Source organism: Tauraco erythrolophus, chromosome 2 (genome assembly GCF_009769465.1).
Source record: "Tauraco erythrolophus isolate bTauEry1 chromosome 2, bTauEry1.pri, whole genome shotgun sequence".
NCBI classification, from domain to species: domain Eukaryota; kingdom Metazoa; phylum Chordata; class Aves; order Musophagiformes; family Musophagidae; genus Tauraco; species Tauraco erythrolophus.
The window spans coordinates 36,416,940-36,440,159 of NC_141466.1; the positions used below are offsets into that span (position 1 = coordinate 36,416,940).

Genomic DNA, 23,220 nt, shown 5'->3' on the forward strand with positions numbered 1-23,220 from the left:
GTGAAAAGTCTCTGGATCTAGCAAGCGGAAAACACTCAGCTCCATGTCTAAGTCCTGTGCTGAAGGGTAACGAAGTAGCCAGTATGTGCTAAAGATAATGAAGTGGCTGCAACTTTGCTGAGCATTTCTCTGCAATACTGAAATAGAAGCACGCAAAACAAACCCTCCAGTTGTTGCTCTAATACAGTCTTCATCTAAAGGCTCTAATGATTGGGAGCAGGAGGCAAGCTAAACAGCATAATGTCAAAGTACAGGCACAAGCACGCGAGCTGAGTAGCTCAGACGTGCAAAAATAAATGCAGTTTTTACGTATCCACTAGAGGAAGCAGACACCGAAGGATCCATGCTGCCTTTAGTCCTATGCTGAGCACACTGTGTGCTAACACAGTGATATTTAAATACTGGAGTTAGGTGATGACAAAGATGCACTCTACTTTTCGTGTATCTATTTCAGCTTTATTCTGGGGACAAAATTAGCTTCTAATTTCCCGTAAAATACTAAAAAATGAGTAAGTCACATCAAATCGGCATATTATGTCCCTGGGTTTCTACTTTTTGGACACAGTGCCAGACTTTCCATCCTATTTTTCTGAAAAGCAGACTAAACGGCATAAATTTCTAGGTCAAAAACACGATTTTAGTGTTAAAATTTCTGATGTCTGAAACCTATACGATAAGAATTCACAGGTTGTATTTGCCCCCATATAAACAGCAACAAATAGTGTGCAATCAGTGACAGGGACATGACTGTGCTGGCCCAAATGCACAGCCATAAGGCATGAGGCCTATATGCTTTTTCTTCCCCATCTTAATGTATATTTTCCATCCTCCGTGTTACTATAGAACCCTGACAGCCTGCATCAGACTTTTCCCCATCTCCCAGACACCTTTACTGAAGCACCCCACAAGCATCAATCTCTTCCACACCACCTCCTTCCTACTCTGCACAGTAAACTGGGCAAGCCAAGCACTTAGAAACTGCGTATCAATCAATAGTTATAGGCACTTATTTGCTGATCAGCAGTAATTGCTGGAGTAGAGACGTTTGCCCCGTAACTCAATTTCAAACCCCCAGTTTCTGTCCAGAGATGACAACCTCTGTGCAGACACTTCCCAGAATTAAATGACTGCACACTGTCAGCTGAGAGTTGAACTCCTTTTCTGCAGATGCAGAAGACCCGTGATAGCCAGTTATTTCTGCACAAGTGTTTAATCAGGCTTTGGTAAGCACCCAAGCAGACTGGACACGGGAGATTCATGGTGAGTCATATGTCCTGCTTTGAAAAATGTCTGCTCTAAGCCCTTCTATATGAACCTAACATAAAGTATAAAAAAATAAAAATAAGTGTCTCACCAACCTTGTAATCAATTACTCTGACTTTAGTATGTAACCACCTGCTATACATGTCCTCAGCTACATTTCAAGGCGATAATTGTTTTGCTACATTTTTAACAAATATTTTGAATTAATAAAACATAAAATACCTACATTTAATCACTGAGAGTGAACACCACTGAACTTTTTTCCAACGACTGCAGATAAGCCAGCGATTCACTCGTTTAACCAGCTCTGCTAAGTGATCTGGATCAGACTTCATTATCTGATCAAACTCTGCAAACTAAATAATAATTGAAAAAAAGTTTTACATATTAGGAGAACAGAAAGTGCTAGACATTATTATTTAAAAGCAATTTGAGTTAAAAAGGTAACATATTTTAAATGTAAACTGTGTGTCATCATTATATCAGCTTTTAATAAATTCAAGTGAGCAGGTATGTCTGGCATCACTTTATTCTTTAATGATAACAGAAATGACTACTGGGGTTTTTCATTTGTTTATTTGTTTAATTGACGTGCAACACAGCATTTTGAATAATCCAACCATTTATTAATCACTACAAATATTTACTGCTAAAATTTAAAAAATTAATTGCTTCTCTATATCTTGAACACTTACTCTAGCCTTCCACAACTTCGAGACACCACTAATTCTGTATCTGGGGGAAAAAAAAAAGCCCTGAAAGCACTTCTCAATTTTTAACCTTTGAATAAGGGTCCAATTAAAGGGCAACATTTTTTGAAATTTCTGCACTTCTACTTTTTGGTAATTACAACTGTAAGAACATTCTTCTGGGACTACAATAATTTTCCTTTCTAGATACAACAGTTTCCTACTTCATCTTCTTTCTCTGCATAGCAGCAGCAATGCTCAGAATCAAAGAAAGAGATTTCAGCTATAAAGAGATTTTAATAGAAAATACTTTTTCTTTGCTCTGACTTGCTCTTTTTAACAGTCAACATAAGTCTTAAGTGACTGGTAGAACATCTGGGAATACAAATGTTGCATTAGGAATACCGCAGCATTAGCAACAAGACTATGAAACAATTATATCAGTATTAATATTGATTTTTTTCATAGAAAACGAACAGCATTCACAAAAAACCTAGGCAACCTTATTTAAGTTGGCCACACTTTTAGCAACGTTTTGAACAATGTCACCTTCAGAGATTGCTTCCAATCGAAAGTAATTCTAAGATTCACATTCATGAACTCCAAGGGAAACATTACCTTGCCAGGTCTAAAAAACACCTTGGTTAGTCCAAATTTGTAATCATTTTCATTCAGTCCCAAGGCTTTAAATAGTGCCTGAAATACAGAAAACAGTATTATATTCTGCCTCCTTAAAAAAAACCACAAAAAACAAACAAAAAAAACCCACAAAAACAACTCACACAAATAAAATCCCACAATAAATTTTATGTCCTGGATGATATAGAAGAAAAATTAATTTCTTGCTCACCTTGCAAAAGAGCCTAGGATCCAGTCGAGCCAATTTTTCAGGCAAGTATTTCTTGTACATATTATATAGTTCATGAAATGAAGCTCGCGATGGGAAACCACCTTGCATCAAATCTAGAACTGACACCATTCCTAAATTCACAGAAACACACGCACAAAACCTGCTATTGGTAAAATGCAAATGAGGTAGTAATTTTTATGATAACCAGTAGTTTATGACATAAGCAAAGACACTAAAAGAGACTAAACCACAAAGTTCAGCTGGGACTTGATCCAGCCTTTAACATTTCTTGATCATGTGATCATTCACAAAACGTAAATACTAAACAGATGAGAAAAGCTTATTCAATTTCCTCCCTATTTGAGAGCTAAGTAACACCCAATCAAGCAGAGGATTTTTTTTCTAATGTTTCTTCTAAATATTTCTTTCTTTTTAGCAGAGTTGACTTTTTCATTTTTAAAGGAAAAAAAAAAAAAAACAACAAATAATGCCCGACCAGGCATTTTATTTTGATTATGTCAATGGTACTTCTGAGATGAGGTGCAGATGCCATGTCAAATACCTGTGCAGTGCTAGAACATTTACTGTGCTTGCAGTACTAGGTTATCAGCTGCTAACATGTAATTTTAATGTCCCAAATACTGTTACTGCATTTTGGCTGCAACTGGGACACCAGTAAAGTACAGACACAGAGTTAGTACAAGGTTCAAATTACTTCCAGCAGCACAGTCTATGCTGGTTTTTGCCCACTGCTTTACATAATCCTATCAACAGATTTTGCACGTCAGCTTTTGAGTTAGCCCTTAACTTGTAGTTGCTGTCTTTAAACTTAATCTTTTGCATGTTTGTTTTCAACGGAAATTTGATTTGTTTACACTAAGTGTTTCTTTTCAAAAAAGATTTTATAGCATTACATCTTGCTCTTGTAACATTACATGTTATACTTTTGTTTTAACAGATCAAGCTTCATTTACTGTTGCCAAAGTAAGGACGTAAGAAAAAGTGAGCTTGTAAGACTACTGTAAAACACGGCAATTGGTGGTGATAGTGGGGAGCTAATTTGTTATTTTTTCCTCTCTGACATGCCAAATGCTGTTAATCTGAAGAAATCTACTATTAATGAATGTTAATGGAATTCTAATTGCTGAAAATTTGTTAAGCTTTTGTGAACGTAACAAGACACGTTAAACATGTGGACTTGTCAAAACATCAGCTGCAGCACCTGGAAGTATCTTCAAACAGAGAAAAAGCTAAGCACAAGCTACTGAAAGTACAAAAATACAGAAGAGGGAAAAAAAAAATACTGAAGTACTTTGATGAACAAACACCCTAGGAAGAATGGTAATACCAGCACTCTAATTCCCAAGCAAGCAGTTCCTTCCATTATACCGTGGGGCATCAGCAAAACTGTGAATATTAACTCTTTAAAATAAAGCAGTAAAATTGGAAAGCACCTAGCATTTCAAGAGTAATGAAAATGCAGCATTGCAATCTGTAGTATACAAAGCAACAGGAAAGACAATGCTGAAGTGCCCTTGTTGGAAGTTCAACTCCAAATCAAATTAATAGTGATACAAAGAAATTTTGAAGAAGCATAATGATACAATTCAACTCTATCACCTATAAAAATCAAAGAAAACTGGTGTGTTTCAATTATTAGATATCTCAGCTAAAACTGGCTGCCTCTAAATGCACACAGGTGTTTTTAACACGTCAACTGCCACAGTAATTTAAAGGAATTCTATTGTTCTGGAGTGAACTGCTGCCCTCTTAACATTGTAGCAACACAACGAGATGGATTCAGCTCCAGGTCAGGAAACCTAAATTTATGTACCAATATATGGCTACACGGCTTCTTACACATGCACCTGGTGTCCGAACTCTCATTACAATCAATGGGAAAACAGTTGATGGAAATTACATCAACTCTGCTTGCGAATAAGAGACTTCTATGGCTGTTCAGAAGAATTATTTTTAGGGTTCTATTGACTAAAACGAGAGCTAAGTTATAAGAATCTAAATAACTGTTCATAAGGCATAAATAAGCTACCTTCCAGAAAGCAACAGTTCAAGCAAGGAAATATTGCTTCCACCTCACACGTTTCAAACTTAGGTCAATCTATAATATGCAAAGTAATAAAAAGAGGGGAAAAATGTCAGAGGCATACATTACCTGAACACTGAAGCTGAGAGAGGATCTGTCCTCCTTCAAAATGGTGATTTGTCATCTTTAAGTTCGGTTTGATACAGCGAATAAAGCTAGACCCCTATTACCAAAACAAGAAGTTAACAGAATCTACACATTTTTAAACCTCCTGAAATAAGTAGTTTAAGAATTGGGGGGGGGAGCTACAAAATAATACTATTGTAAAAGAGAAATGCTGACATTCATTTTCTCCCATATATCGGTTTTGCACTCTAGCCTTGGTCTCGATGTAACTGATCTCAATGCTCGAGCTATTAATTGGATCCTCAACTTTTGACTTTTCACTCAACTGTTCTTCTTAACATTAGTACAATCTAATTACGTTTTAGCAGTCTAGATTCTGCTACCCTCATTATCTTCTACAGTCACATCACCTAAATGCCTCAGTCCTCCAGAGTTCACATTAGTGAACATGCTACCAGCCTCCTGACATTGGAATCATGCCAGATGAACCTGACCTTATTTGTCTTCTAACTTGTACTTTTTACAGTTCCTTTTGGCTCATGGCTTCACTCTCCCTTTCCCCACATTGTTCCAGTCTGCTCCTCTCTTATCATGTGTGCTATCTCTACAGTTTTGACCACTGCTTTCTCTGATCATTTCACACTCATTGAAGATTACATTTTTGCAAAATGCCATCCAATTAGTCAGATTTTCCTACAACAGGTGGCTGCTAATGATAACCTACCTTATACACTAAAACAAAACTGGGACTGAGAAAACATAACATTAGTCCTGGTTTACAGTGTCTTCTCTCTTTTTCCATTTCGCAGCTGAGAGTGAGAGAGCACCTGCCAAGGGACCTCTATACTAACAATACATAACCTTATATCTAGAATTGGTTATAACATGTAGTCAAGAGAAACAAGAACATGTTTCTACAACACCAAGTTCTAAAAAAAAAAAAAATGGGTATGTTGAACTACATAGAGAATTCCACAAACTATCAAATTACATCAGCTAAATTAGCAAATGCTCACTAGGGAAATCAGGTTCTTTGAACATATGTGCATTTACAGCCTATCACAAAAGTGAAATGAAATATTCTATTTTGAACAGCTTTATGGAACCTGAAAACAGTAATTAATAATCAATTATCATCTGCCTGACTAAATAACATCTCTACATCTTCTGCAAATTAGTCATAAATGATAACCAGTGAAAGGAAGGCAGTAAAGTGACAAAAAAGGACACTGTAGCCCAGACAGATTTCATATTATTTACTCAAATTGTGTAACTTTCATTCTACAACAACTTCTTAAAAGTGGTGGGTTTTTTTAAATTAACTCGATAATCATCACCTGCGCAGCAAGACATTTTAAAAGTGCCATATAACCACAAACTCTAAAGCAATTACTTATCGCATTTATTGTAAGGCATGTAATTGAGATAATCTACTATGATTTGCATCAGAAAATTATGAACTTGCATCTGTATATATACTTACAGTACTGTGAAGCTTCTCAAGAAGCAAATTTAACTGAGTCTGTAAAAGAAAGCAGGTATTTCAAGAGTCTTACCATAATAACTACAGAAACAGACAAACAGAATAATGGGTACAGCATTACTGCATGCATGTTCACTGTTAGTAAATCAAATGTTCACAAATTTTACAGACAAAATCATGCAAGTGTGCATGAATGGTGCTGAGGAAATTGCTTGGGTTTAACTGTACAATACTGTATGGACTAGTTACACACTACAACATAGTTATCCAAAAAAAGTGCAAGTCCATTTGGGAAAATAAAGGAAATAATGGCTATGCAATAAAATTACAAATGAGACTGATCAGCAATAATCTTAAAAAAAAATACTCTGAAAATTTCTGAAAGCCTGAATTTAGTCTGTAATTAGCATATATTTGTATGTTAAATAATTAACACAGAAAACACATACGCTGAGGGTTTTCTTGGTTTTTTTGAAGCTAAGTCAACACTTAGGCAAATGAATCTGCATAATCTGGTTTTAATTCCAAACTTCCAAATTTTAAATTCTCTGTTGATGACAATAGACTATAACTTTAAAAGCACATTTACTGAGGCTGGATTTAAACATGCTGCGATGAGAAAAGACCACAGTCCTCCTATGATTATGTGGGGGCAAGTCCACAGGATCACCAGAAACTTAAGGCTATCAAGGAAAACAAGTTACAGTTGCCGTTGAATGTAATTGGTAGAGACTTAAAATACTCCAGAACTACATCAGGAAAATAGTCATATTTTTACTTTACAGATGCGTCTGATCACACAGATTACTGCTGTGCCAGTCTTTCTAGTTTACTAGCAAGCTTTAAGGATATAGACTGAAATAAGACAAAATTCTGTATGTCCTAACATATTCCTCATTTTCTGTGCTGGAACCAAAATTGAAAGGATCTGCCTTTTGACTAATTTTTTAAACAGATCTTTCAATTACCTTGAATCCAAGAAACCAGATTTGTATGGCTAATATGCGTCACCTACAGATGCCAGCTGTCCTTCCATTGCATAAAATTGGTGGTGGTTTTGTTTTTTTTTTTAAACTGATCATGGACATGGTTAGAAAGAGAAAAGGATTGCCATAAGAGGCATGACAAACACTAATAACCTCCTGCTTAGTTCTCACTTACACATATTCTTTATATCTATACTTGAATACAATCTTTATGTTTTCTTAAGTTAGAAACGCTTAATTTTGGAAGCAACAGCCTAATTTCCATCAACAAAATACATTTCTGATAGAGGAAAAATACCCCTTCCTTATACTCTGATTTAACAAGAAATAAGCCAGAGCCATTCTCAGGTAAATTTCATTAATGAAATGATCATATGAATAAAACATTGCTAAAACCACTGCTCTTTGAATTATCACGATTTAATCCATCATTACCATAGTAAGGTAAAATCATCCCAAAGATTCTTGAGTAGATCTGATGAACTAATTAATCATTATTTCCTCAACTGATTTATGAGAATTAATTTTAATTAGTTATAAGGAAGGGACGTGTGAAGGATTTCATAAAGAGAAGTCTCTGCAACATCATCTAATAATTTATGTAATTAGAAGAATTTGAGACTGACTTACATACTGACGCACTAAGAATTCTTATTCTTAAAGAGATGAAATTTCTACTAAGATAATAGAACTTATTTGGATGTCATCTGAAGTAAAATTTTCAAGGCTATTAGTGTTCATCAGCAGCATATGTTGTGTCTGGGAAGGTAACACTAAACGAATTACTGGAAGTAACACATACATTCAAAATGCCATGAAACTTGAAAACATTGAAAGAATAATAGATTAATGGGCCAGATCCAAAGAGGACTTTAATCATGTTCTATGTACAGAGAAGAACACCAAAGTCCAAAAGGCAATCCACAAAGTTCCCCACTCAGTTGCTGCTTAACTTAGAAAACGCCTTCCTTTCTACTTCAGCCCTCCTTGGACAATGGTATCATTCACATATCCACATCTACTGGATGTGGGGTGCTAAATCCAAGAGGAACTGAAAACCCAGATGGAAGAAAGTGGAAACTATCTCAAAGATCCCACAGTTGGTTTCATTTTGAAAACACAGTTACAAAAAACAGTAGATCCTAGCTTCACCTACAACAGACTCATGGTTGCAGGTTTTGCTCAGGAGATGGCTTACTGTCATTTTTCAGTTTGCCTTCTGATCATGCATTTTATATTAAATCAATTGCTACAGTTTAATTCTACAACCGCTATATAATAAGGAGGAGGAGGAGGAGGAAATAATCATCAGAGCAAAACTCAAGACAGCAGGTTGTCCATTTCCCAGTTAAATACCAAAACCACTACCTTACAAGACAGGCTCTGTCTCCTACTCTTCCTGGCCCCATCAAAATTTTATTGCTGGCTAAATAACAACCCATCTCCAGAAGGGTATAAGGAGAATCTTCTTTGTCAGATTGACCAATAACTTGGTGTTACAGGAAACATGTTAGACATATAACACTGAATACAGTATAGATCTGAAGCAGAGTACTGTTGTTGTATCAAAAGCAAGTGTTGTTACCACTGAAGAACCCTTCCTGTTCTTCAGCCCCTGCATTTTTAGAGAACAGTTCTAAGCATGAGCCATAAGATACAATTATGCAAGAAGGAATTTATCTTGCAGTCCTGATTCAGCACTTAACCTTGACATGGAGCAGAAATGCAGAAATGCCCTTCTGGTATTGGTAGTGCCCCACTCTACAAGAAGGTTTTTGGATTGTCTAAGATACCTGCTTTCCTCAGGAACTGCATGAAGAGTTTAGCTAGGAGCATGATGCGAGGTTTTAGGTGCCCGAGGTAAGACAGCATACCAAAAATGTTGCAGCACTTGACTTGAAGGCATACAAATCCTTCATTGGATCTGGCCCAGATGTGTTGAGAAGAGCTCTTGCTGAAATTGCAGCAGCTCTACCAACAGTAAATCCATGAGATTGAAAAATTTACCTGCAGCCCACGGTTGTGCCTGCTTTTCATCTCTTAATTCCCCTATAGTTCTCTTTCTAGCCATCCTGAGCTAGAATAGTCCAGCTAAAATAAAACTGCTGAATAAGAAAAGGATGCAGAAAACATTTGGAGAAGACAAGGTTTGAAGGTCAGCTTTACAACAAGTAGAAGAAAGGAGAAAATGAGGAGAAGCATCAGATTCAGGTATTGAGAAAGGAAACATTCAGCACAATGAACATCTTTCTGTGAAAGTCATGACTACCTTTATATTTTAGAAGAGGAAAAACAGTGGTTAGGTTAGGTATTGAATTTTGAACCATAGCCAATTGATACATCTTCTAGAATGCACAACTAATATAGGACAGAAGAATACCTTTTGTCACATTTAGAACCACGTAAAGTCCAAGAAGCCAAATTTAGATCTCTTTTGAATAAAGACTTCCAAGGCTTTGCAAAAATCTGACTTAAAAATTACTATATGTAAGGATTATTATGAAACATCTTTTTGACAGAAACACATAGCACATAGCTTTAATGTACTGGTTTCTTACAATTCAACAGAAAAAAACGTCTATTTAACAAAACTTTCTTTGTCTGAATCTCAAGTTACCACTAGTTCTCTCACCTTTAGGTTCTTTCAGGTAACTTAAAAAACATATTACAAGAAGATTCTTTGCTATATTATGTTACCTTGAATTTGTTTCCCACGCTGATGAAACTAAGTTTCCCAGCTTTTTGTTTGGGATCCTTGTTGTTGTTAGTGTTCGATTCAAACAGCTGTCGAACGAACTTGTCCTTAGATTCACATATAAGAGATTCAAGGGACATATGCAAAGCATCATTGTTTTTTTCCACAAATTGCATCTGAAAAGACAACCCAAGACATAACAGCGCATTTGTTTCACTGCTCCAGTTAATTAAGTATATAACTTTGTTTTCTTCCATTTTCTTTAAGACCTAAGTAAAAAAAATGGGCAGGAATACGTAGAGTAAATATTCATACATTATTTCAAACAACTTTTCAACTGGACACACAAAACACTAATGACAGAGAGAAAAGACATTCTTAAATTTGAAGGATGTTATTGGAATCATGAAACCCAAGGTAAAGTTTAGTGCTTTTTAACAAATCAGTTGTCCTCTTGGTTTCTGTTTCTAGCACTAAGCACATCATGACTTGGGAGTTCTGAGAAGCATAACTCTTCACTACTTGTAATATCACTTAAGATCTGTTGTGAAATGGGAATTAACATGCACACTTTAATTGACACATCTACGCAGTTTGGAAAATGAAATTAAAAATGGTTATTTTAGTAATATTGTGATTATTTAAGAACAGTTGATTTAATAAGACATTGTCCTTCCTACAAACCTTACCTCTCTGGTTTATTTAAATTGGCTCACAAACTTTTAGAAATTAAGAACAATACATTACAATGAAATTCAGAAATCAAGACACTAGCATCCAATTTCACACTAGCAAAATTCTCAATAGCTTTTGGTGCAACTTTAATAGTGACTTTGATATTTATGAACAGAAGAGGCCAAGACTAGTTCAAAGAAAATATGAATTTGCCAGATACTCCATAAAAGGATTTAAAGGAGATGAGAATCAACGGACAAACACAAGCCTCCAAAGTTCCCTTGAACTTTGAAAACACAAGACTGCAATATGAATCCTGCCAGATGAGCATCCTCATCACATATCAGATTGTGAGAACTGCCACAAGCGCAATAAGAAATAGAATCACAGAATGGTTAGGGTTGCAAGGACCCTTAAAGATCATCTAGTTCCATCCCCCTGCCATGGGCAGGAACACCTTCACTACATCACGTTGCTCAAAGCGCCATTCAGTCTGACTTTGAACACTTCCAGGGATGGGGCATCCAGTACTTCTCTGGACAACCTGTTCCAGTGCCTCATCACCCTCAGAGTAAAGAATCTCTTCTTTGTATCTAATATAAATCTCCCCTCTTTCAGTTTAAAGCCATTACCCCTTGTCCTATCACTACATGCCCTTGTAAAAAGTCTCTCTCCAGAAACAAATAACAGGTGAGGTACAAAGCAGTTATAGTCCAAAATTTTAAGACCCAACCTAAGTCCCTCTGAGGGAAGGGATAAATTAACTCAAGCATATTAGCAAGCTTCTGGACCAAAGCTACCACATATCTGATTAGCTCTGACAGCACAGCTTATGCACTCATATCTGGCTCCTCTGTTCCTGAAGACACTCTAAAGTATTATTAACATACCATGCTGAGGTACACAGTTAAACATAGAACACTTCGAACAAACGTGTTCCAATTTTATTTATTATTTTAATAATGGCTCACTGAGCGACCCCAGAAAAATCAGTTAGGTAACACAGAGACTTCAGTTTTCCTGTTTGTAAAATGACCTACAGAATGTACCTACTTCAAAACAGCCCAGCAATCATTATCATTCTTGTAGTATTTTGAAGTAAATAAGAACAAGCCCTTAAAGTACACATTTTCAAATTATAAAAAAAAACATCTTTGGAAGTAGCTTCCCTCTTATACACTGGAGTTACAGACCAGAACAACGAAGCATTATGCATCTTCTGTTTATCCTAAACTCTAATTTAAAAAAAAAAAAAAAAAATTAAATACTGGCTTCAGATGTTTCAATGTTTTTGTATGCTGAATAGCCCAAAAAATAGAAGAATCTGGAATGTATTTTGAGGGTAGCAATTTCAAGTATTTCATATTCTTACATGAATGATTCTATTGCCAGTAGAAGCGGAAAACAAAAAGTGTAAAATGTGATTTTTTAATATAACGTAAACAGTGATTGCATACAAGGATAAGCATGCTTCCGAAAAGCTACTCTTAGAGTCTAACAATACTTTTATATCACATAGTGCATTCCTCTCCTGCAGATGCAAACATCAGTTGATGTAAGATTTGCACTAGATCATGAATCAATATATTTAATATTGACACTATTACCTATAGATTTATAGCAAACTGTTACACAAAATATAGGCTTCCAAAACAGCTCGTACTCTGAGAAGTTAAAAGAAACTGTCAATTCTGTCACATACCCACAAAATCAGTTTCAAAGTTAAGACATATCAACTTTTGAATGCATCTTCTGATGAAAGGAAATTTTGTTATTCAACCTATATACACTAAAAATATAAAAGCACTACAAGGCATAACAATAACAGTTTTGCATAAGTAAAATTACCGTCTCATAGCATACTGCTCCTGCAAAATGTCGGATAATAAAGCCTTCATCATCTCTGATATTTCTGTGAACAGCCAGTTTAGACTTTCTAGGAATCTGGAATTAAAAAGTTGAATTACAAAGAAGAATTACACTGGAGAATGGGAAAAAGTTTATTCTTGAAACATCACCATGATTCTGCCAGGAGCACTAAGTGTTACAAATGATGTTTCCTGCAGTGCAGTTGTGAGACCATGACCACTCCCGTTAAAACCAAGCTATTCCAAAAACCTATTTTCATTCTCATTCACATCCTTAGATACTTCACATTCAAAATAAAAGTCACTAGGATTGCTAACACCAGCTAGTTGATTTTCTTTTTGCCTTTAATCAACAATTTCTATACCATTCATTCCACAGCTAATGAATTGCCTTGTCATATGAACAGGATTAGATAGAAGCTTAAAATATGTTGATACACAGTATATTTTTAAAGACAACCACCCAGCTGATCATACACACACCAACAAAAACGTTTCATTGCACAGCAATCTAGTTAAGCAAGATTAAGTGGAAACTTAACAAAAGACAAAGGGATGACAATTTTATTTGGCTCCCTTTGCTTGCATTTTTTCAGCAGGGAACTAACTTTTTGTTTTGTTCCATTTCAACAGAAGTCGTGCACATAAATTGCAATAATTTGCATTAATCTTCCACAGAGTGCTGTTATGTTAATTAACAACAAAAAGGTTTTCATTGTGTGTTCCCTATTTTCATCTCTGAAGTGCTAGCTAGACACTCCACGTGAGTCAAATACTTTGCAAAGCAAGCAGTTTTTGAAAGGAACAGCAAAACGGCTCATCTGATATGAAATAATCTAAATTAAACTGTGGTTTTATTTCCTTTTCATGCATTACATGTTAAGCAACTTCAAATGTAAGTGAAGAATATGGCTTTAGTTTCAGCAGGATATTAGAATTGCTAGAAGACTTAAGCCTTCAGTGAACTTTTCAACAAACCTAATAACCAAACTTGTCCTTAACAAAAGAATATGGATTGCACAGACTGGTGTAGTATGAGATTTCTTAGGGAAGGTTTTCATTAAACTGAAGTCTTACTATCAACTGTTCCAAGAAATGTTTTATTAAAACAAGACAGACAGCAAAAATAAACCTACAGAGAGCCTGAAATGGTCCTTGTGTTTTTGATGCACAACGGAAGTAAAATGCTGGTCGCTCGGTTGGGGAAGACGGTTTTCTTCATCCAAAATATCCAGTACACCTATTAATTTTGCTTCAATCAAATCTATCAATAAAACAAAATATATTTACAAACATTGACTACATAAACTCATCTCAGAACTGAACATTACAAGTTGAAAATACTATGGATCTGATTCTGTATAAAGGTATCTAGAGAAAGTTGTTAACACAAAACACAAAACGTCACTCTAAATTAATTCCACATATGTGAATTGTTGATTTAATCAATACCTTACGAATACCAAGTTCTAACTCTAACACAGGAGAAAAAAGATCAGGCATGGATTGTTTGATTTTTACTCAGGGTCTCGAGTTGAATTTAGTCATCTAATTCCCATCTACACGTTTCTGTAGTATGACCATAGGTCTTTATGGGATTATTGCTTATATTGTTGGCTGTTTTGTTTTGGGTTTTTTTTTTAAGCTTTTCATCCATGTTTCACCACACACCAAAACTAAAAGCATGGAAAGGCACATACTTCCATTCACAATAGGATTCAGGGAGAAAAATGAAATGCATTTGTTTTAAAAAAGGCAGATCAGACTGGAGTATACAGTCAGAGTTTCACAACATTTCACAAGAGTGCTGCCTTGAACTTTCACATACACATACCAAAGTCCTTGAAAGCTAACACAGAAATTCATGCTCTTGAAACTATTAGACACAAGAATTTTGCAGCTTTTAAAATTTTTTTGTTGTTATCTATGAAACTGTTCTTGCAAGAGGAATTTTTACTACCTATTTTTTTTTCCTGTGGAAAGGAAGAAATGACTAATACTTGTACTACAGCAACGCCTATGAATTCTTACCACAGACTGTAAACAGTATAAGGCTATATATAAAGCACAAAGACAGCCTCGATGCAAAGAATTTATGTTTATAAAATCTGAATAAGCTAATTTAGCTACAGAGATGACTACCATTCCATCAAAATATTCTAACATACTCATGACTGTTTCTAAGATTCTTCCATAGTGTTAAAGAATCGACCATGTCAACATAATAGCCTTCTCTTTTGTGACAGCTAACATTTCTGCATGTTCACTGCTGTCACTGGCCTGGTCCAACACCTTAAACAAAACCATATTTCAACAGAAACCAACATTATTTTCTCACTGACTTCAAAAGGCAGGAGAAAATCCTTTTCTCCTGACTGCGCAAGGACAGGAAAAAAGCATACATGCTGTAGTTTAATTAAGCTATAATTGATGAACTTATTTAACAATAACTCAAACAATGACAAATTTTGTCTGATCTGTGGTGGGGTATCATATGTCGGTTGGAATAGTAAATAGGATCATGACTGAGGGACTGCTACTTGTATTCTTAGGTAGGCTGCCCAAACCTTTCTAAGGCAGGAAAAGGTAACAACTTGGCAACAATCTCTACCATCTGACCCATTTTCCCACTATGAGTCAGAAAGAGACCTTTTCTTCCAATGGGCACCAGGGAAGCCTTTTTGATCCCAAGATATGTTTATTAAAAAAAAAAAGAAAACACAACAAAAAACAAACCACAAGACCTTGCACTAGGAAGGAAGCAACCCTTTTTACAGAAAAATGACAGTCTCTAAACTATAACAGCACTTTTGGGAAAAGGCTCAGGCTCATATACACATTACTAAACACATTATTAAACCACTAGAAGAGTAGAAGAGATAAGATTTGTATTAATATACGTCACTTATTTCCCGTTGCTATCCTTTTGTTCCCTCCTCCAAATTTATGTTGCTTTTCACAAGATGGCTAGAGGTTTCCTTGACAAGAGTTGTCTTTAGTTAAGTCAGGGTTAGTGAGTGTACGGTCTTATCTGACAAAGTGAAAACTTCTTCAGCAGAGTTACAGAAACTCAGAATAACCAGACATTTTGCAACAGATGTTGAATTCTGTCACTCTGAATCCTCTGCTCAGCCAGGACTGACTAGTTACGATATGCAAATTACTGTAAATGCAAAAGCAAGATGAATTTTTGTTCACAATACACCAATTTGGAGAACACCAGTTGAACGCAGAAGAAAAAAAAACAAAACAACATAATCATTCCAGGCCTCTGGCATATCAGTCTGTGGAAACCTAAAAGCAGCAGTAACATCTCCAGCCTGCTGCCTATAGTTCATTTTGTTTCTTTGCTCATTGGCTCAAAAAAGGTGGGGGGAATGGGATGGGATTTTTTTTTTTTTTTGTAATTCATGGAGTATTTTCCCCAGACACCCTCACACCCTCTTCACTTTATTTACCCTGTTTATGTGTTCTAATTAGTTTTCCAGGAATAGGTACAGGAAATTCACAAGTCCCAGGTGCAGTCATCACACACTGTAGGACAACATGGCTCTATTACCAACCAAAACTGGAAGGTTATACAAAGCTGGAAGAATTCATGAGGTTGCAACAGTCATTAAAAGCATAAAATTACTAGTGCTACGCATATTTTGCCTCTTCTGCTTGAAGTTTTTTTCCTCCCCATGATACTAACTAATAGTTTGATATTTCAAGGCATACATACCTATACAGTCCTGATTATCTACATAGCGCACTTCATTAACCCCCAAGCCTTCTTTTTGATAAAGTTCTTGTTCCTTAAAAAAAAGAGCAATTGAAGAGAGAAAACACCACTCACCATGTTTTCTTAACTGACAAAAATGGTTTTTTTACATAACATGAAGACATTTTTAATTACAGCATGAATCAACACACATTTTAGAATTTCCTTCCACAGTTTAATATTAATGTATTTCAATTTCACTTCCTTAATGATAGGCCCATGCAATTAGATATTCCCATTAGGTATGAGATACTGTTGCAGTATCTGGATGCCTCATTTTAATGAATGGTAATAAAGAAGAGAAGAAAGAATGCTGGTTTTTAAAAAGTCATATGCTTTTCTAGCACCACCAGATGTCACACAGTAGGAAAACAATTTGGCAACTGATTTTTTTTTCATCTAAGCATTATGTGCAATCTTATGGAAAGTAGTGCTTAAGTATCTCTTTACTAAAAAAATAAATCTTCAAATATAACAGTAAATATAACATACCTCTTTCAGAATCCTTTCATTAAAAAACTGCTGCAGTTTTCATTACAATAGTTAATACAGAATTGTTCAAAACTGTTGTGTTCAAAGTATTCTGAAAAACATAAGTTAAACTTCTATGATAAAGTAGTGTTCCAAGAATTTATATTACATGGTAAATAAGAAAAGCTTCACAGTGCTAATATTTAAAGATGTGTTCAGATCCATATCTGTTTCTTTCAGTAAAAGAAAAGCTTTTACTGATTTTCAAGTTGCACATAAGACAGATATAAAAACACTGCAGCAGATCGTGCATCTAAGACAAATAACAGACAGTTATATCTGGCAGCAAACCAATGCAAGATGCTACCATACAGTGGAACTGTACCAATACATGCCTAATCCATCCATGTTACAACAGGCTGGCACAAGATATCATAGCTCTAGAGACCTGAAATCAAAGGTTCCCTTTTTCACTGTTCTTGAACCACCTTAGGAGGGCTAGAACACACCAGAAAACATGCCCTATTCTGAATCTCAGTGAGTCAAACAGGGCAAAAGCTTTATGAGAACCATCAATGCCCACCACTTCCAGGGAGAAACCAGGAGCCCAAAGTCCAAAATCCAACTCTGGAACAGAATTACCCATCCTCAAGGAAACTATTTTAATTCAGAGACTTCATTTGCCTGTCTGTCAGTGTGCAGTGATCTTCTCAGGACTGAATGGGAAAAAAGCATGCACATGCAATATCTTTCCTAATTTTACAGGGTGGCCGCATCAAGATTTCATTCCAAATTTTTAGTCCTTCAAAAGCTGTGTCTATGTAGACAAGGACAAGAATCTGAAACCACCACAAAGATGCTCAGTTTCACACTAATGCTTGTTAGTGTTACTAGGTCATCAGGAGAAGCTCTAGACCTCCTCTACATTCCTGTATCTCAGAAAAACGAGGCTTTGTCCAGTCTCTCGACATTTTCTTAAGCCCTTGTAACCCATCCCACCCACCACCACCAAAAAGAAAACCCTCCTACTCTCCATTACAGAATTTATCATTCAATCTTTGTTGGCAGTAATAGACAACTAGAAAATTAATTATTTTTTAAAGTATACTTACCAAAACCAGCTATATCTAGAACTCCAATGAAGAAAGAAGAAGTCTCAAACGGAAAACACTGGTTTACCCTGTTCACTACATGGTCAAATAGATGACTATACACCGTTTTAGCTAAGGCATCACGAGCATTGTTTGCTTGTTCCACTTTCAAGGGTACCCTATAAACCAAAAATAAATACAGATCTTATTTTTCAGAATTCCTTTACTCTGAAAATACTGAGATTAGACCCTAAACTTAGAGAGAGCCTTTCCAATAATTGTAAATTAAGGCACAAAAAAACTGAGCTCTCGGCTCAGACAGGAAACAACCTTGCCAAGTTAGACTAACTATCCTACCTGTAAAAAGAAAGAATAATGTTTCATTGTCCTCAGTAGAAGAGAGATGCAGATGTTTCCATACTTACTTATTAGATCATTAGAAACTATTCTGACAATTGCCAGAGAAAGCTATCTAAAATATACACATTCCCATCTGCCAAAAATATTTCAAATATTTATTTATGAGTTGCCTAATTACAATAAAACCTATAGTTCAGTTTTGCTCTGATATTTTTGCCCCTATGCTTTCATAAGGGTTATAACTGAGGCTACAAGGCTCTAACTTAAACAGTAACAGAAGTAAAAAAACATAGATAAGGGAGTGCGTTCTCACAGTGAATGTTAGATGCAATCCTGAAATAAGGATCGTATTTAAACATTGGAAGGAGAGGCCTTTTAAGAGATGAGAATTTATTCTCCACCCTTATTCATAAATCGTTATTCTGCATTGTGACTATTTATTACAAGTCGATATCCCAGTTTAACAGTTAAAAAAACAAAACAAAACCAAATGCCCAAAAACCCCCCACAAGTCACAACTTCAAAGCCTATGAAATGCATGACAAAACTGTGGGAATATCAGGCAAATATAACTACATACTAAGCTATACACAGAATTTCATAAAGTCAGTATGACAGTGTGACACGCTGTCCTGCTCTCAGGTGGGATAGAGTTAGTTTTCTTCTTAGTAGCAAGGATAGCATTGTGCTTTGGATTTAGTATGGGATTTGTTATGAGAAGAATGTTGACAACATACTGATGTTTATAGCTGTTGCTAAGACATCACGGGCTTTCTCAGCGTCTTGTTTGCTAGTGTGCACATGCACAAGAAGCTAGGAGGGAGCATAGCCAGAGCAATGGACCCACAACTCCTAGCTTAGGATTTGAGTTTAGGCGTCTGATTGAAGCCCAAATTGGTCAATGGAATATTCCATATTATCCTGGTTTCCCTAGGATAGAATCATACAATCAATTTTCTATTCAGAGAAGCTACATTTCTAAAGTAAGCTGCGTTTTTCAAAAGACTGTAGCACCCGATTCAGTAGGAATGGAGTTGATAAGACACTTGTTTTAGTTTGTAGCCAGCTGTGGTTTGCAGGTATCTGTAGCACTTTCCAGCTTGTGTTTTGCTAATGACCCAGACCTCCAAGAACCTAAGGAAAGCATGGCCAGGGATTAGGGATATCTAACTTGGCAATGGCTATTCCATACCATGTAACATCATGCATACTACAAACTGGAGTTTATTGGAGATGTGTTCTCTTTGCCTTGTCTCTCTCTCTCCGTCAATGGCTGCTGTCTCTGAAGGGTCTCACTTGTCATTCTGCGCCTAAGGCCTGCTCTCTCTCTCTCGCTCTCTCTCTCTCTCTTCCAGGATTGTGGTTTCGGGACATTCCTGCTCTGGCATTGCTGGCCGGGAATGGGCTGGACACTGGCCAAGAGGTGGTGAGGAGCTGCACCATGCATCGCTTGTCTGTCTATATCATTACTGTTATAAATTATTATTCTCATTTTTATTTTATTTTATTTCAATTATTGAATAGTCCTTATCTCAACACATGGGTCTTCTTTCCTTTTCCTGATTCCCCTTCTTCAGCGGGGAGGGGTCACTGGGCAATAGAACAGCTGGCTATTGTTTAGCTGCAGATACAGGCTAAATGTAGACATATATCATGCGGTTGTCCAGGAAGCTCTCTTCAGGGATTGTGGTTTCAGAGTCTCTCCTCTTCAGGATCCCCAGCCGGGTCCAGGCTGGACATTGGTCAGTGGGTGGTGTGCAACTGCACTGTGCATCACTCATTTGTATATATTATTATAATTTTATTATTTTAATTTTATTTTATTCCAATTATTAAATTGTTCTTATCTTAACCCATGGGTCTACTTCCCTTTTCCCCTTCCATTCTTTTTTTCATGCCCCAGGGGTCGGGGAGGGTGAGCAAGTGGCTGCGTGGTGTTTAGTTACCAGCTGAGTTAAACCACGACACATGCTTAGAACGCACGTATTTCAAAGAACATTTAACCACCTCATTTCCTGGATAAATACATTCTACAAGACTTTTTTTTTTTTTTTTAAATAGGTTTCAAATTAAAACATAAGAGAACCAAAACTAAATCAGTTACACTGTACACAGCTGAGGAAGCACCTGTAGAAGTCTCCAGAATAAGACAATTCATACAAGGATAAAGCCGTAGGGAAGCATTTTAAGAAACAATGTGAGAGAAGTACAAAAAATGAACGTTCAGCTTTATGGTATGAGTGCAAATTGCACTTAGATCTTAATCATGTTACCAAAGAATTCAAAACCAAGATTCCCACTAATCTGAAAAGAATCAGACCCGAACAAAATCAGACTGTCAAAGATCTAAACTCCAAAAGATTTTTATGTGTAAATAAAAAAAAAAAGTGAAAAAAAATTAAATTGAAATATTGATAGCCTCTTGACCAGACAGTATAAAAATTTCATGCATGGAAAGAAGGCCTACAATTTAGAACAACAATGGGTGCACAAAGGCTTTGCACAACACTATCATGACACACAGATATATCTAATGTTGAAGTAAATCAAAAGAAGAGATTTTCAGGGAGAGAGTCTTTGCTAACCAAACTGATAAAATTTGCAGGGAGGAACAGGGAGAAATAATGTCAAGATTTTCATCACACCAAGCCTCTTTGTCATGAAGAATACAGGGTGATGGCTGTATGCCAAAAGCTCTTACACTTTTCCTAAATACCTCAATCAGTTGCCTTAATAAATCACTTCTCCCCATATACCACCCTATATTTCTTCTCCCCGTATACCTTGCCTCTCATATCCTTGGACCACCAGTGCTACAATAAAAATGAATAATAATCAAAGGGTAGACTGTCTAGCTAAGGTAGTGGAAAACCAGTTATGGAACTGCTCAAGCATGCAGCAAATCAACATTTAAAAAAATACGCCTTGTTTGAACCGTTAATGTATGCCCTATGTACAAGGCTGAAGGTGTCACCGCTGCAGAACGGCTCTGTTGCCCTCTCCAGGTAGTTTTCTGTACACAGGAGTACAAGAACTGGCAGGTCAGAAAAGGAAAACTTAACACTACACAGCTTACCCATATCACAATATTTCCTTGACTTCCCAGGATTCACGAGCACTACGCTAACGCAAATTTGTTATTTCTGTATTTTTTCAAGAACGATACTTCTGGTGCAGAAATGTGAGACTGATGGAGATCGCTTTCTATTGTGACTGGTAAGTCAGGGAACCAGAGACTTCGTTCACTAAGGACACCTGCAGCTACATTACATTAGATAGTAATTAGCTTTAACGCACAATCTTGTCTTGCACTAAGTATCTCCTGACTTATCTTAAGGTAACGAGTACTGACAGAAATCTTCTCTTATAAATAGAAGGAAGGTACCTGTACATTCCATTCTGATACGTTTAAGAGATCAGAATACTAATTCCCACATGTCAACTGCAGGCCTATTACATAATACAATACACTACAATCATTTATCCTTTCCATTTATTTTTTAAACATGGCAAAACAGTCATACTTCTAGAGCATGTATTTATAAAATGGCTCTCTTCTTCAAAAATAAGAAATTCTGCCATTCCAGAGTGGAATATAGCATTTCAGAGACTGCACAAAGCCCTACTGTTATTTTAAATTCCATAGTATGCAGCAGAAGCACATGGAAAAAAATAAAAATGCTACACTGCAATGCATTTTGCACAGCTGAAAGCACAGAACCACAAGCTAATGCTGAAATTGCACTGAGCCAGTAGATACAGAAAAGCCCTAATACAGAACTGACATTCAGAATGAGTAACTTCCTTCTCGTGAACTTGTTTTCCCTCAGCTCCTCCTTTCCTCTGCTCTGCACACCGACAAAGGAATCTCTTTCCTCCTCCTGTTTCTTGTCTGAACAGGAAAAGATATATTTTCCTTCTTCCATTTCACCTTCTCCCTTTCTCCTCCATCCATCAGCTACTTGTAAGGAGCAGGGAAGAAATATTTGCAATTTCTAAGCTATTTGGTAAGGCTGCAACAAAAATCCTTGTTTGGTCTTTATAGTAATTTCTTCAGCAAGGTTTCTGGTGATCGCAGAGTCTGACGTCTAGGGGAAAGCATTCTCACGGGCTGGATTTACCCTGTGGACAACTCCATGCAGTCCCCAAACATTTTCCAGACCAAATAATCTGCAATTAAAATAGGTATACTTTGCCCATGGTTGACCACAACTAAGGGAGAGAGAGCAGGTGAAGCAATACCTATCAGCTACTGTCATCCAATATGCATACCGCTTCACAAATAAAATGGCCAGGATGAAACAACCCTACCTAGTGAAAGGCCTACGTAATTAAAGTATATAAGCAGCACATTCGTAATTTGAGAAAAGCTGAAGTTCCAAAAATTGCAGAAAAAATATTTTTTTAAAAAATACAATGTTTTTCTAACAGAGGCTTCAGTACCAACACCAAAAAAAACCCCACCAACAAAAAAAAGCATTTTGGTAGAAAATGTACTCCAAAAGAAGCTGGAGGACCTGGAATGAGGTAAGTTAAATCTTTCACACTGTAAAATAATTTACTTTGTGATGACTGAGTCCTCTTTGAAAGTCTCCTTGGAAAGAAGAAATGGAACAAGAGAGCAGCACAGTGCGCCTTACAGAGGTGCACCGGATTTTGAACACTAACACATTAGCTCTCACTGTAGACACACTTTACAGGGATGGCAAAACCATCAGCCAACAAGGTGATCATTATGGTCTTTTGGGGAGACTAACAAGGACAGATAAACATAGTGCAGCTGTCAAGTCTCCCTGGCAGTCCACTGCACATTAGTATTTAATGAAATTCACAGAGATAGCATTTAGCATCACCCT

At 36.4% G+C, this 23,220-nt stretch overlaps 1 protein-coding gene across 1 annotated transcript in view; it reads right to left on the minus strand.

The window, feature by feature from the left end:
• MYO6 (myosin VI) overlaps positions 1 to 23,220 on the minus strand; it is an 85,929-nt gene that overhangs the window by 25,965 nt on the left and 36,744 nt on the right. The window contains 12 exon segments of the mRNA XM_086631976.1: positions 1,490 to 1,619; positions 2,571 to 2,648; positions 2,803 to 2,933; positions 4,976 to 5,069; positions 6,456 to 6,494; positions 10,139 to 10,312; positions 12,660 to 12,755; positions 13,816 to 13,943; positions 16,404 to 16,476; positions 16,935 to 16,975; positions 16,978 to 17,025; positions 18,026 to 18,183. Coding sequence (XP_086488102.1) covers positions 1,490 to 1,619; positions 2,571 to 2,648; positions 2,803 to 2,933; positions 4,976 to 5,069; positions 6,456 to 6,494; positions 10,139 to 10,312; positions 12,660 to 12,755; positions 13,816 to 13,943; positions 16,404 to 16,476; positions 16,935 to 16,975; positions 16,978 to 17,025; positions 18,026 to 18,183 — 1,190 coding nt within the window.